The sequence below is a fragment of the Neovison vison genome, chromosome 1 (assembly GCF_020171115.1).
Source record: "Neovison vison isolate M4711 chromosome 1, ASM_NN_V1, whole genome shotgun sequence".
NCBI lineage: Eukaryota > Metazoa > Chordata > Mammalia > Carnivora > Mustelidae > Neogale > Neogale vison.
The window spans coordinates 22,795,425-22,811,193 of record NC_058091.1 but is presented as its reverse complement, the minus strand read 5'-3'; the positions used below and the strand labels follow the sequence as shown (position 1 = coordinate 22,811,193).

General features: G+C 39.6%; 1 protein-coding gene across 1 annotated transcript in view; it reads left to right on the top strand.

Moving 5' to 3' along the window:
• Positions 1-15,769, top strand: part of LOC122909007 — a 157,865-nt gene that overhangs the window by 102,555 nt on the left and 39,541 nt on the right. Inside the window, 3 exon segments of the mRNA XM_044252938.1 lie at positions 1,586-1,739; positions 3,611-3,706; positions 4,754-4,918. Coding sequence (XP_044108873.1) covers positions 1,586-1,739; positions 3,611-3,706; positions 4,754-4,918 — 415 coding nt within the window.

Sequence of the window (15,769 nt, the reverse complement as noted above, 5' to 3'; positions counted from 1 at the left end):
ACAGCAGTTTACTAGTCACGTACACTCACAGCCCGGGGAAGAGGACACTGTGTACAATGCAAAGTCCCAGGGGAGTTGCACTTGGGAACAGAGTGAAAAACCAGCGACCATGGGAGACAAGCTGTGTGGTATCAAGAGGGTGTGATGTCCCCTCATTTCTGCAGAAGAATGTGATTGGTTTAATTGAATGCTTTTGTGGTCTAGCAAGGAACTGAAGCCACTACTAGGGACAAGCAGGGACTGCACATGGGTCCATTTGATATGGAAGGTTACTGGACTAGAAGACTTCATCTGTGGGAGCAGAGTGGAAAGGGGAACTTGTGATTAAGCATTCAAGGCCTTCCTGATTTTACCAGGGGTGAAGGTAGCACATAATACTGGACCTTAATTTTAGGCCTTACACCATGATATAAGTTCCTAGGGGTGCTTATAAATCATCATAGCAGTTGAGAAGGAATGGCTACCTCACCTACCCATTGTGGGTTATGTGATCCAATGCCAGATCTCTTCTGATTGACCTGATGCTCAGCACTCCACATAGACACTCTCCAGTAGGGGCTCAGGCACTCCTGAGGTCTTTCCCCAAAACTCTGATTGTCTGCTCATCTCTGGGAGGCTGCCTCATTTCCCTCAGTGCTATCATTTCCCTCATTTCCATCAGTGCTATCATTTCCCTCATTTCCATCAGTCATGATTAATCACCTTCTTTCTGATGTCTGCTTTATGCAAGACTTGGGCCAAGCCCATGGAAGATCCAAGCAAAAAGTCCCCTCCGTTTTGGGATACTATCTCCTCGGTAAATCCGGTAGTAGCATATTTTTTAAGGTATCCATTAGATGTAAGTTCTAGAAACAGTCTTTCCTTGCTTACTAAACTCTTATTTCCTTTTGGCCAAAAAAAAAAAAAAAGATCATTGTAATTTTTCACGCATACTTCCTTCTCTACAACTTATGGTATAAATTTCATATGCCAATCTTCAGGCTTTTTGGTTCTTGATATGCAAAGCCAAGTTCTGTTCAAAACAAAACAAAAAACTTCCTCTCTCAAACCTCAAGATTTTATTATTTAATTTAAAATTTGGTTTTATATATTAAGAATCATCTCTACTATTGGTCTTAAAACAATCAATTCAGCAATCCATATCTTTGTTCTAGAGCTATAGCTAAACCTGTCTGCAACAGTAGTCACATGTGGCTACTTAATTGAAAAGTTTAAATTAACATTGATTTAGATGATGAAAAATTTAAAATTCAATTCCTCAGTCCCAGTAGCCACATTTCGAGTGCACAACAGCCACACATAGCTAGTGGTTACCATACTGGGCAGTCAAACTTAGAACATTTCCACATTGCTTGAAGTTCTACTGGATAATGTTAGTCTAGAGTGTGTCTACCCTTCCCTTGAGGGCTGTGAATTGTGAGTGAAGGGCAACGTGTAAAGAAAGAAGGGTGAGGGAGGAGGTTGTTGAGGAAGAAACCTGTGTATACCTCAAAGTTTTATCCTGCTGCAGTAACTTTGAAGAAAGTTTTGAGTTTGAGAAGCTTAAATAATGGCTTTTAATGAGATTCCCTCCATATTTGGATAGAAGAACATTCTTGGCCGCGGGAAACGCTCCTGCCTACCAGTCTGTCACAGATGGCATGTACCACGGATTGTCCCCACTGAGCAGCTCTCTTGTGAAGAGCATTTTTGCTTCACAGCTCAGCCTGCCGCAGCCACTGGATCCACGGAGCCTCCAGGTATGTCGAGAGGTAATTTTATACCTATAAATGGTGTGTTATACATCAGGTATTTGGGCACTGTGTTTCCATTTGTTTAAATTTTGCAGGGACTCGCCCTTCTCTGAGACTCTTTATCCTTGCTTGGCTCCCCTTTATTGACTCGGGAGAGCAGCCCGGGCCCACTCTTATTCCCAGAGTCTTTGCCCCGAAACTGTTCATCAGGTGAATTGGGCCAATAGCTTATCTGTTCACAGCTGGCAGCAAAACCAACAGCTGATCTTTTCGATTTAATAAATAAGGATGATAGCAATCACAGTACATAAATTAGGTCAGCAGCTGAGGTTTGAACAGCCCTGGTTACAACAGGTGTTATCAAATGTAATCCTAGCAACCATTATTTAGGCACCAACAATATATTACCCTCTTTCTACGACTGAAAGGTTAAGGTTCTGGCAGACCAGAGATCAGACTGCTGGGGAGTTGTGGCAGCCCGAGGTCACAAATTGTATTGGTTATCTATGAGAGTGTAACAAATCACCCCCCAAATTTAGCAGACTAAAACAATAAATGTTCATCATCTCATGTATTTTGTGAGGCTCAGGAATCTGGGAACAGTTTATTGTGTAGTTCTGGTTAGTCGTGTGGATTTCTCACCAGTCAGCAATTAAGGTATTGGCCCAACTGTCGTCATCTCAGGGGTCTACTGGAGGAGAATCTGCTTCCAAGCCCACTCACAGGGCTGTTGGTAGGCATCAGAAGATCCACTTGCAAGCTCGTTCATGTGGGCTTGTCCACAGGGCTTCCTCATAACATGACAGATGAATTCCTCCAGACCAAACAATTCAAGAGAGAACAAGAGACAGACGCCAAGGTGGAAGTCATAGCCTTTTTATTACCTCATTTTAGAAGGGACATCCCATCTTTTTTGCCATATTTCATTCACTAGAAGTGAGTTAATTTTAGCCTACACTCAAGGGGAGAAGACTTAAACTCTACTTCTTCATGGGGAAGAGTATCAAAGAAGTTTGGGACATGTATTTAAAACCACCTCACAAATCCAGGTCTTCTGACTCCAAAAGCTCCAACCTAATGTTTATATATTACAAAGCTAAGCCAAGTAATGCCAATATCAACCCCATGTAAGTCCCACAATTTTATCTTCCCTAGCAACAAGACAATTATTCTTGGCCCAAGCCTTGACCCTCATTTAGTCCTAGAAGACAGGACTGACCATGACCCCTGGGCCTGTTCCTATTGCCTTTGGATGTTGGCTGGGATTAGGTAGATGCAAGTGTCCTGGTTTCCTGCTACCTGAATCAAGTCTAACTCTAAGAATTGTCTGAAGCCAGTTCCAAGTGTGCAATATAGAATGGGGTCAGATGGACAGGTCAGCTATGTCCAAGGCTGCATGTGCTGCCACAAGTAGTGAGGATATCTTGGCTGTTGGACAGTGACATGGAGAAGACTGAGGTCCACATGTTAATGTCATGACATTGGCTTTGAGTTGTTACCTAGAACTGGAACACAGTGATGAGGAAGGAAAACATTTTAAAGTTCCTAATACTGAGAACATTTAAGTTTAAGTTTTTTTTATTATAAATATGTCCCTGTTTTTATAGTATTCTGGAAATTCCAAACACTGGTGCTAACTAGTTACACTGAAGTCTTAAGAACCCTTCTATGTTTAGCCAGATTCTGGAGGGAAAAAAAAAAGATGATTATTCTCTCCTCTACATTATCAAGGACCTTCTATCAAGACTGTTTCTACATAGTAAATAAATCATCCTACAGTGTTTTGGAGTACAGACACAAAAATCCTGCTCATACAAGATGTTTATTATTTATGGACACAGTATACCATTACCATGTTTCTTATTTGGTTCTTTTAGGCATCCGTGCTATTCCCTTGGAGATCATTTCTGGAAGATGGAGGACTGTTTCCAGTTATGTGTAGCAGACCAGATACCCTAGAATATAATATGCAGGTAGGCTAGGTCTTCCCACTTGTCACAGAGAGAACTGAATGCAGACTACAAAGCAGGCATCCTTGGGTCCATAGGTCAGCAGTGAATAATTTATGAGATAAGCAGGAGTGTTTGGTTATGAAGCTATAAACCCAGTGCTACAAAGTGAGTCATGTTTTCTTATGACAGAAGAGAATCGTGTTCTTGGTAGTATGGGCCTCAGTTGTAGATTCAGCTGTAGTTCCCATGGCCAGTAAAGATCAGGGAGAGTGGCTGTCCATCTCCAATCACTCTCCAGGCCTCCTAGAGAAACAGCCAGGCTGGAAGTTCAGGGTTGTGTGACCAGGATCCTGGCTTCCCTATAAACAGTTGGTAGGGAGAGAATTTTTTAAGCGGGATCCATAGGAGAATTTCTCTCAATTATGTGTCTCCCCCTGATCACCTAAGCAAATATCATTGTGTTCTCATTTTTAAAAAGTAGAAAATTACTAAGAAAAAAGTGAAAATCAATCATAAATTTGCTTCAGAGTAATATGGAAGTGGGTAGTGGTGGAGATAGGGTCAGGCCTGGCCATAGGCTGATGGTTTTGGGGGCCGGGAGATGGGAACTATACTGTTTGCTTTTGTTTATGCTCAAAATTAAAACTGTTTGGATTTTTTAAAATAAAGTATTAAGAATGGTTAAGAAAATCAATTATAGTCCCCCACTAGGAAACAATCACAGTTCACATATTGGTTTACTTTTTTCCGGTATTTTTTTTTATGTATACCTGTGTTTATATCAGTACTTTTAAAGGAAAATGGATATCATACTATACGTTCACCATGTACAGATTCCACAGTAAAGTGCCGGGAACCTTGGGTTTCCATACAAAGCTGAAAGTCTGATATATTCAAGGAGAACTTTGAGCTAGAAATGTTACTCTAAGATTTTTATGGATTTTCTAATAATCAAGAGGGCAGGGCTTATAAATATAATTATTTCTAGTTTTCTCCCCAAAATCATGTATAAAGGATACATAGAAACCTTTAGCAGGGGTGTTTTGCTTTGTTCTTTTTTGTTTCTAGGTGTGCCTCTGTGGGCTGAGTGAGCTTGACCTCAAGGTAGCCCATGGAGAGCTGGTAGGCATGCGGATGCTTTTGGAAGATGTACTTCTGAGCAGCCATCATGTGACCATGGAGGACCCCTCCACACAGCAAGCCACACTGGACAAACACAGTCAGATACTCCTGGTAAACAGTCTACGTAATTGGCCAGGGCTGTATTGTATTAAAGGACCTTCCTCTCTGGAGTCAGAGAGCCACAGACGCTGTCCAACGGTGTCTCCCAATGGGCCCCAGGACTGAGCTAATGTTGCATAGGGGCAGCAGTGGGGCAGGGTTCATCTCTAATATATGGTATATCCATTTCTTTTCATTTAAAAAGAGAACAAAAGTTGTGGGAGACCCACTGAAACCAAATGGAACAAGTAATCCAACTGGCTGGATTTCCTTAGGAGTCATGCACATTTAGAGTTGGAAGACACATGTAGAACCAGAGTCGGAAGGACTGGAGGGGTATGACAGAGGCCCTGGGTGAACCTCTCCAGTCTGGGATCTCATCTTCATCACTCATCTAGTCTAAGGACTTCTAGGCAAGCACTCCCTCCTCTGGACTTTTCCCTCTGAAGTTCTAAGGTACCAAGAACCTCTAGCCCACCTTATCATAACTGGAATTAGTTATGTTCCCAGTTATCTGGGAACCAGAGACTTGTAGGGACACAGAGTAAGCTAGCTGGTGCCCCCATCTGAAGACCCCCCTCTTCTGAGCCAAACATTCCAAGAGAGAGGTCTGCAGCAGCCCCAACCAATTCCTTACCTTCAATCCGCTCCTCAGAAACTACAATTTGTCACCACTGAGACCGCTCTTACCAAGAGCACCACGATCCTTGTCGCTAAACTTTACAGTCCCCTTCCAACCTGAACCCCTTGTCAGACTGGACACAGTGTGTCCTTCTTGTGGCCTCCCTGCACCTGGCTTCCAAAGCAGGGCTCCCTCCTAATTTCCCCTGGCATTGTAGCCAGGCCTTCTCAGACTTCCCCACAGACTGTCCTCTGCCTCCTGCCCCCCTTCTTCCTCTCCCAATCCCCCAAAGTATGATTTTTGGGGTGCTGTCCCCTACTACCCTCCCACGGATCTGCATTTTGACTTCCATGCCATTAGCCACTTCAGTCTTTGTTGACTCCTTCCTCCATAAAAAAGCATTAAAAGTGATAGTTTACAACCGTATTAATATTTAAAAAAAAGATATCCTACATTAAAACATTTTATTAAGGGGTGCCTGGGTGGCTCAGTGGGTTAAAGCCTCTGCCTTCAGCTCAGGTCATGATCCCAGGGTCCTGGGATCGAGCCCAGCATCGGGCCCTCTGCTCAGCGGGGAGTCTACTTCCCCTCCTTTCACTCTCTGTCTGCTTCTCTGCCTACTTGTGATCTCTGTCTGTCAAATAAATGAATAAAGCCTTAAAAAAACATTTTATTAAGACTCAATATCCGTTATCTCCTGATTTTAAAAGAAATTAGAAGACTTTGTGGGCCCTAGGCACTGTGTCTCGTCCATAAGTATCCCCTGAACACTCTTACTACTACCATTGGGTATGACTGAGATCTTTTCAGAGTGCTTTAGTAATTACTAGTATCTTTCATCTTCACAACAATTCCATGAAGGGGGTACTTGCAGTATTCACCTTTTACAGATAATACTGAAGCTTAGAAAGGTTAACTGATGTGCCCGAAGTCACATATCTTGTGAGGAGAGAAACCCAGATTCCAACTGAACAGTCTGGCACCAGAGCTCCCCTCTACTCTTGCCCACTACATTGTTCCACTTCTCAGCCTCTCCCTAGACAAACTCATCTGCTTTCGTAACTTTGATGACTTTACACGTGATGACTCATGCAATGACCATCTACATGTCCTGTCCCAATTTCAATCCTATCAGATTCATGCACTCAACTTCCTTGCTCCACCCCAGAGTCCATGCGTCCCAAACTGAGCTTACTTCACAGCCCAAAACTCACCCTTCTTTCCATATTCTCTGTCAGTGGACCACTCCTTGGCCAGTGGCGCCCAAGCCAAAAAATCTGGACACCCATCTTTGATTTCTCTCTTCCATACCCCACAACCAAATGCTAAGTTTTACTATCCTATTACTTTAATATCTCTCAAGTTTGTCTACTGCTCCCCATCTTCCATCACCAACCCCCAGTCAGCATTGTCTCCTAATGTTAGGCTATGAGCATAACCTCCAGTTGGATTCCCTATGTTCACTCTTGCCTCCTTCTGGTGCATTCACCAGGGTAATATTTTTTTTAAGATTTTATTTATTTATTTGACAGACAGAGATCACAAGTAGGCAGAGAGGCAGGCAGAGAGAGGGGGAGAGCAGGCTCCTTGCTGAGCAGAGAACCCGATGTGGGACTCGATCCCAGGACCCTGGGATCATGACCTTAGCTGAAGGCAGAGGCTTTAACCCACTGAACCACCCAGGTGCCCTACCAGGGTAATATTTTTAAATGCAAAACTGATTATGTCACTTCCCTCTTATAACCCTTAAATGATTTCCAAAGGCCCCCAAAATAGAATCTAAGTGCCACAACGAGACCTTCACCACCTATCTCCTCCTGGTATCTCCACCCTCAACTTCTTTCATTTTATCAAATGCACCATGCTGTCTTTCCTCAGTAACTTTGTGCGAGCCAGTCCCTCTGGTGGAAAACTTCCTTCCTTTTCCTCCTCCCTCTCTACTTCATCATCTGATTAAATCCTATTTATCTTTCAGGTTTCAACTTCCACACCACTCTTTCAGAAGCTTCTTCAGATTTTTTTACCTTTTAGCTGATGCCCCTCTATACAAATGAGGATGAAATTGCTATAAGAAACAGGTTGTCAGGGCACCTGGGTGGCTCAGTGGTTTAAGCCTCTGCCTTCAGCTCAGGTCATGATCTTAGGGTCCTGGGATCGAGCCCCACGTCGAGCTCTCTGCTCAGCAGGGAGCCTGCTTCCCCCTTCTCTCTCTCTGCCTGCCTCTCTGCCTACTTATGATATCTCTCTCTGTCAAATAAATAAATAAATAATCTATTTTTAAAAATCATTAAAAAAAAAAAAAGAAAAAGAAACAGGTTGTCCTACTAGCCGTGACTTAAATTAGAAAGGGTACTAGTGTTTCAAAACAAGTCTAGGAGGAGGTGGTTTGGATTGGTACAGCCACTCAGGTTGATGTAGGCTCCAGCTCTGCCATCTTGGGTATGTCAGGAAAATGTCTCATTCATCCTTGTAAGATGAAAACAGGAACAAAAAACTTTCTCCTTAAGGGACTTTATCTTTTTACCAAGGAAGAAAATTCTTTCCAGAGCCTTCTAATAGATCTTCCCTGTGTCCTACTAGCTAAGTCTACTTCAGGCAAATTAGTGGAAAAGGAAGTATGTTGGGATGGGATATCTAAATTCCACACAGAATTAGATGTTTCATTCAGAGGGAGCATTTGTAAATCAGGCTTGGCACCAAGTAGTACCAAGATCAAGAAGCATGCTGGGCCCTTTGGGCTCTCTAGTTACCATTACTTGGTCCTGTTTTTGATGGATTGCCATCATTCCCTGACATCCCCACTCTCCCGCACCTTCGTGCTGTATCCTGTCTCCTGTTCCTTCTTCCATCCTCTAAAACACTTAGGAAGAGAAAACTTCTCTTAATATGAATATATTAACATGCTAAGTTTATAATAAAGTAATTATTATTTTTAAAAGATTTTATTTATTTATTTGACAGACAGAGATTACAAGTAGGCAGAGAGGCAGGCAGAGAGATAGGAGGAAGCAGGCTCCCTGATGAGCAGAAAGCCAGATGCAGGGCTTGATCCCAGGACTCTGAGATCATGATCTGAGCTGAAAGCAGAGGCTTTAACCCACTGAGCCACCCAGGCACCCCGGTAATTATTTATTTTAATTAGTTTTATTTCATGATTTGTTTTTAAATATTCATAGACACTAGGAAGCATCAGAATTTATATTGCCTGTGAGAAAGGACTCTGGGTTTCCTGACCATGATCTCTTAGGCTTGAGGCTTTTAAACTCCAAAACAAAAGTGATAGACCCTTAAAGCAGTGGTCCCAGGAGCCCTGGGTTCCTCAGAGGCTAGTTGGAGTTTTGGTGTATTTTTTAAATTTATAATGCCTTTTTAAATTGAGGTATGATTAACATATAATACTAGTTTCAGGTATAAAACATAATGATTCTCTGTTTGTATGCATTGCAAAATGAAAATCATAGTAAGCCTAGTTACCATCCATTACTATACAAAGTTAATACAGGATGATTGACTGTATTCCCCAAAGTGTACATTATATCCACATGAGTTTTTTATCTTATAATTGGAAGTTTGTACTTCTTGATTCCCTTTATTCATTTGTCCCCCAAACCTCCTCTCCTCTGGCAACCACCAGTCAGTTCTCTGTATCGATGTCTTCCTTTAATTTTGTTTTGTTTTTTAGATTCCACATAAAAGTGAAAGCATGCAGTAGTTGTGTCTGACTGACTTATTTCACTTAGCTTAATACCCTCTAGATCCATCTATATTGTCACAAATGGCAGGTTTTCATTCTTTTTTATGGCTGAGTAGTATTCCTGTGTGTGTATGTAATTGCCTCTTTATCTGGTGATCCATCAATGAAGCCTTAGTTTGTTTCCAATATCTCGGCTATTGCAAATAATGCTTCAATGAACATAACATGCATATATCTTTTCAAATTCATGCTTTCATTTTCTTTGTAGATACCCAATAGTGGAATTACTGGATCATATGGTAGTTCTGTTTTTAAGAGGAACCTCCATACTGTTTTTCATAGTGGTGCACTAGTTACATTCCCACCACCTGTGCACAACAGTCTCTTTTTACCTTGCCAAAACTTGTTATTTATTTATTTAGTGATAGTTATTCTGACAGATGTGTGGTGATATCTCATTCTGGTTTTGATTTACAGTCCTCTGGCGATTAGTAATGTTAAACATTCTTCATATACTTACTGAGCATCTGTATGGGTTGGTTGGTAGGTTGGTTGGTTTTTAGAAAATGTCTATTCAGATCCTCTGACCAGGTTTAAATTTTCTGGGTTTTTTGTTATTGACTTTTATGAGTTCTTTATGTATTCTGGATTTTAACCCCTATTAGGGATATGATTTGCAAATATCTTCTTCCATCAGTAGATGACCTTTTTATTGTGTTGATGGTTCCCTTCACTGTGCAGTAGCTTTTTAGTTTGATGTAGTCCCACTTGTTTACTCTTGCTTTTGTTTTCCTTGACTTTGGAGTCAGATCCAAAGAAATATCAGTAAGACTAATGTCAAAGATCTTACTGCCTCTGTTTTCTTCTAGGAGTTTTAAGTTTCAGGCCTTACATTCAAGTCTTTCATCTTTTTTTTTTTTTTTTTTTACCAAAGCAGAAAAGAAAGTTTACTGAAAACAGATATATAATGTATTAGGCTAGAGAGTTCCTATAAACCCCCTTATATTCCACCTTCCCAACACAGATTTTCTTATTGTGAACATCTTACATTAGTGTGATACACTTGTTACAATTAATCAGCCAATATGTATAAATTATTATTAATGAAAATCTATATATTAGAATCCACTCCTTGTCTTGCACATTCTGTGTGGGTTTTTTTTTTCCATTTTGTGTTTATTTTTGTATTTGGTGCAGGGGTCTGTTTTAATTTTTGCATGTAGCTGTCCCATTTTTCCAGTACCAGTTATTGAAGAGATGGTCCTTTTGTCATTCTATATTCTTACCTACCTTGTCATAAATTAATTGATCGTATATGCATGAATTTATTTCTGGGCTCTCTATTCTGTTCCACCGATCTATGTATTTTTATGCCAGTACCATGTTGTTTGATCATTATAGCTTTGTAGTATAGTTTGAAATCAGGGATCATGTTACTGCCTGATTTGTTTTTCTTTCTCAAGATTGTTTTAGTCATTTGGGAGTCTTTTGTGGTTCCATATAATATATTTTAGAATTAGTTATTCTAGTTCTGTGAGAAATGTCATTAGAATTTTGATAAAGACTGCATGAATCTGTAGATTGCTTTGTGTAGTATGAATATTTTAATATTAATTTTAATTATTCTAATTCCATGAGCATGGACTATCTTTCCATTTATTAGTGTCTTCTTCAATTGACAAGTTATAGTTTTCAGTGTACAGGTCTTTCACTTCCTTGTTTAAGTTTACTGCTCAGTATTCTTTTTATATGGTTATCCATGGAATTGTTTTCTCAATTTCTCATTTTTATAGTTTGTTATTAATGTATAAAAACACAACATATTTTGTATATTAATTTTGTATCCTGCAACTTTGCTGAATTCATTTGTTAGTTCCAATAGTTTTTTTGTGGAATCTTTAGTTTTCTATATATAATATCATGTGATCTGCAAATGGTGACAATTTTACTTCTTCTTTTCCGTTTCAGATGTTTTTTACTTCTTTTTCTTGCCTAATTGCTCTGGCTAGGATTTTCAATACTATGTTGAATAAAAATGAGGAGGGTGAACATCCTCATCTTGTTCCCAATATTAGGGGAAAAACTTTAAGCTTCTCACAGCTGAATATATTAGCTGTCAGTTTGTCACATACAGCTTTGTTGTGTTGAGATACATTTCCACTCTACCTACTTTGCTGAGAATTTTTATCATAAATGGATGTTGAATTTTTTCAAATATTTTTCTGCATCTATTGAGATGATCATGATTTTTTATCTTTCATTTTATTAATCTGGTTTATCATGTTGATTGATTTGTGAATGTTAAACCATCCTTGAATTCCTGAAATAAATCCCACTCGGTCAATGGCATATGATCCTTTTACTATATTGCTCAATTTTGTTTGTTAATATTTTGTTAATGATTTTCGTATCTGTGTTAATTGGGGATATTGGTCTGTAATTTTCTTTTTTGTGTTGTCCTCATCTGTTTTTGATATCTGGGTAATGCTGGCCTCATAAAATGTGTTTGGAAACATTCCCTCCTCTAATTTTTTGGAAGAGTTTGAGAAGGATAGATGTTAAATCTTCTTTGAATGTTTGGTAGAATTCATCAGTGAAGCTGTCTGGTCTTGGATTTTTGTTTTTTGGGAGGTTTTTTTTTTTTAAATATTTTATTTATCCATTGGACAGATAGTAATAGTAGACACAAGTAGGCAGAGAGGCATGCAGAGAGAGAGGAAGGGAAGCAGGCTCCTTGCTGAGCAGAGAGCCCGATGCGGGGCTCGATCCCAGGATCCTGGGATCATGACCTGAGCCGAAGGCAGAGGCTTTAACCCACTGAGCCACCCAGGCACCCCTGTTGGGAGGTTTTTGATTAACGATTCAATCTCCTTACTAGTAATTGGTCTATTAAGATTTTTTTTATGATTCAGTCTTTGAAGATTTGTAAGTTCCTAGGCATTTATCTATTTATTCTAGGTTGTCCATTTTATTTGTATGTAATTGTCTCTTAACGGTCTTCTATATATTTGTGGTATCAGTTATAAGTTCTTTCATTTCTGATTTTATTCCTTTTAGCCCTCTCTTTTTTTTCTTGGTTGTGCCTAGCCATATGCTTGTCAGTCTTGTTTATCTTTTCAAAGAACCAGCACTTCACTGATTTTTAAAAACTATCTTTTTAGTCTTTATTGTATTTATTTCTGCTCTGATCTCTATTATTTCTTTCCTTTTACTAACTTGGGCTTTGTGTCATTTTTTTAAAAAGATTATTTATTTATTTATTTGACAGAGAGACAGTGAGAGAGGGAACACAACAAGCAAGGGAAATAAGAGAGGGAGAAGCAGGCTTCCCACTGAGCAGGGAGCCTGACATGGGGTTCAATCCCAGAATCCTGGGACCATGACCTGAGGCAGATGCGTAATGACTGAGCCACCCAGGCGCCCTTGTTGTGTCATTTAAAGCCAATGTTTCCTTATTGATTTTTTCCATCTGGACGATCTATTAATTGATACAAATGGGATGTCAAATTATCCTATTATTATTGTATTGCTGTCAATTTTTCCCTTTAGGTCTCTTAATATTTGTTTTATATTCTTTGGTCCTCCTACATTGGGTGCATATATATTTATAAAACTGTTATCTTTTTGAGGTTGATTTCTTTATCATTATGTAGTGCTCCTCTTTGTCTTTTATTATAGTCTTTGTTTTAGAGTCATTTTGTCTAATATGAGCATAGCTATACCAGCTTTCTTTTCATTTTCATTTACAAGGAATATCTTTTTTCCATCTCTTCACTTTCAGTTGGTGTGTGTCCTTACTTATGAAATGAGTCTCTGAAAACCAGTATATAAATGTGCCTTGATTTTGTATCAATTCAGCTACTCTGTGATATTTTTTTAGAACACTTAGTCTATTTGCATTTATTTTAATTATTGATAGGTAAGTACTTATCACCATTTGTTACTTGTTTAGTGACTATTTTTATAGTTCCTTTCTATTCCTTCCTTCTTCTCTTTCTTTCTTCCCCTCTGGTTTGGTGACTTTCTTTAGTGTTATGTTTAGATTCTCTTCTCATTTTCTTTTATATATTTAATATAAATTTTTGCTATGTAGTTACTATAAGTTCACATATATCATCCTATGTGTATAACTGTCTAAGTTGATTGAAACTTATATTTGAACATTTTCCAAACCCTACATTTGAACTACTGTACCCCCCATGTTTGTTTTTGATGTCACATTTTACATCTTTCTATTTTATTTACCTCAACTAATTTTTGTAATTTTAGTTAATTTTACTTTTGACTTTTTGACCTTCATAGTAGTTTTATAAATTAACTCATTACCTTTACTATATATTTACTTTTTCTGGAGAGATTTTTTTTTTTAATGTTTTTTTTTTTTAAAGATTTTATTTATTTGTCAGAGAGAGAGAGGGAGAGCGAACGAGCACAAGCAGACAGAATGGCAGGCAGAGACAGAGGGAGAAGCAGGCTCCCTGCCGAGCAAGGAGCCCGATGTGGGACTCGATCCCTGGACGCTGGGATCATGACCTGAGCCGAAGGCAGCTGCTTAACCAACTGAGCCACCCAGGCGTCCCGAGATTTTTCCTTTTGTATTTTGTTGTTGTTGTTGTTGTTGTTAATAATTAGTGCTGTTGGGTGCCTGTGTTGCTCAGTGGGTTAAGCCTCCACCTTTGGCTCAGGTCATGATCCCAGGGTCCTGAGATCGAGTCCCGCATCGGGCTCTCTGCTCAGCAGGGAGCCTGTTTCCTCCTCTCTCTCTCTCTCTGCCTACTTGTGATCTCTCTCTGTCAAATAAAGAAATAAAATCTTTAAAAAATAATAATTAGTGCTATTTTGTTTCTGCTGAAAGAAGTCTCTTTAACTTTTTTTTTTAAGATTTTATTTCTTTATTTGACAGAGAGAGATCACAAGTAGGCAGAGAGAGAGGGAGGAGGAAGCAGGCTCCCTGCTGAGCAGAGAGCCCGATGCGGGACTCGATCCCAGGACCCTGGGATCATGACCTGAGCCAAAGGTGGAGGCTTAACCCACTGAGCCACCCAGGCGCCCTTCTTTAACATTTCTTATAAGGCCAGTTTAGGAGCGATGAACTCTTTAAGCTTTTGTCTGGAAAACTCTCTCTCTTCTTCAGTTCTGAATGACAACCTTCAGGTAGAGTGTTCTTGGTTGGAGGTTTTCTCCTTTCAGTACTTTGAATATATTGGGTCACTCTCTTCTGGCCTGCAAAGTTTCTGCTGAGAAATCTGCTGATTATGGTGTTTCTCTTGTATATAACAATTGGTTTTTCTCTTGCTACTTTTAAGATTCTCTCTTTAACTTGTGACATGTTAATTATAATGTATCTTGGTGTGTATCTCTTATTTGGAACTCTCTGGGCCTCCTGGACTTAGATTTCTGTTTCCTTCCCTAGGTTAAGGAAGTTTTCAGTCATTATTTCTTCAAATAAGTTTTCTGCCTATTTCTCTTTCTTTTCTCTTTCTGGGACCTCTATGATGCAAATGTTATTATGCTTGATATTGTCTCATAGGTCCTTTAAGGTATCTTCATTTTTTAAAATTCCTTTTTCCCTTCATGGCACTGTCTGGGTAAATTCCATTGTTTTGCATTCTGACTCATTCATCTGCTACATCCAGTCTGATGTTTAATACCTCTAGTGTATTTTTCAGTTCCGTTATTACATTCTTCAGCTATGTGGACTTGTGCTTAGTACTTTATTATATTTTCTATCTCATTGTTGAATCCTTACTGGGCTAATTCGTTCCTCTCCCAAGTTTGGTAAGCATCTTTATGGCATTTACCCTGAATTGTTTATCAGGTAGATTACTTATCTCCATAGCATTATGGTCTTTTTCCGAGTCTTTCAGTCTTAGAGTGCCTTTGTGTAGTTGATGAAACTTCTCGTTCAACCTTGTCCTAGCCTTTGGTTGTTTCTTAAAACTTTGTGATTGTCAAATCAGCCTGATTTATTATTGATATGTCCTTGTCATTGAGGAGGTACCAAGGCCTGTCAGTGTTCCAAGGGGAGAAATTTCATTTAGCACCAAGCTTCAGGCTAATCTGAAGCTAGACCTACAGGCAGCAGCTTTTAAAATATGCAAATATGTTGGGGCTTTGGGAGGCTCAGTAGGTCAAGCATCTGCCTTGGGATCAGGTTGTGATTGAGCCCCATGTTGGGCTCCCTGTTCAGTGAGGAGTCTGCTTTTCCCTCTCCCTCTGCTCCTCCCCCCTCACACCACTCATATTCTCTCTCTCTCTCTCAAATAAATAAATAAAATCTCTAAAAAAATACATGCAAATATAGTCTAGTGCAGCCACAGTCATAATCCCTGCTGGCTTACAAAACGTGGGACTCTACATGAATATATAAGCTCTTTCTGGGAGGACTTTCGAGCCATATTGAAGCACAGAAGGTGCACAAGGATGGTGTCTTCCTGCTTATGCTCCCTGGGAGCATCTCTGTAGCCTCTAGATGTAGGGAAAACCTGAAACCTGCTCCTCAGGCCAAAGCTGCAACATAAGTAAATGGGCTTTTTTTCACAACAAG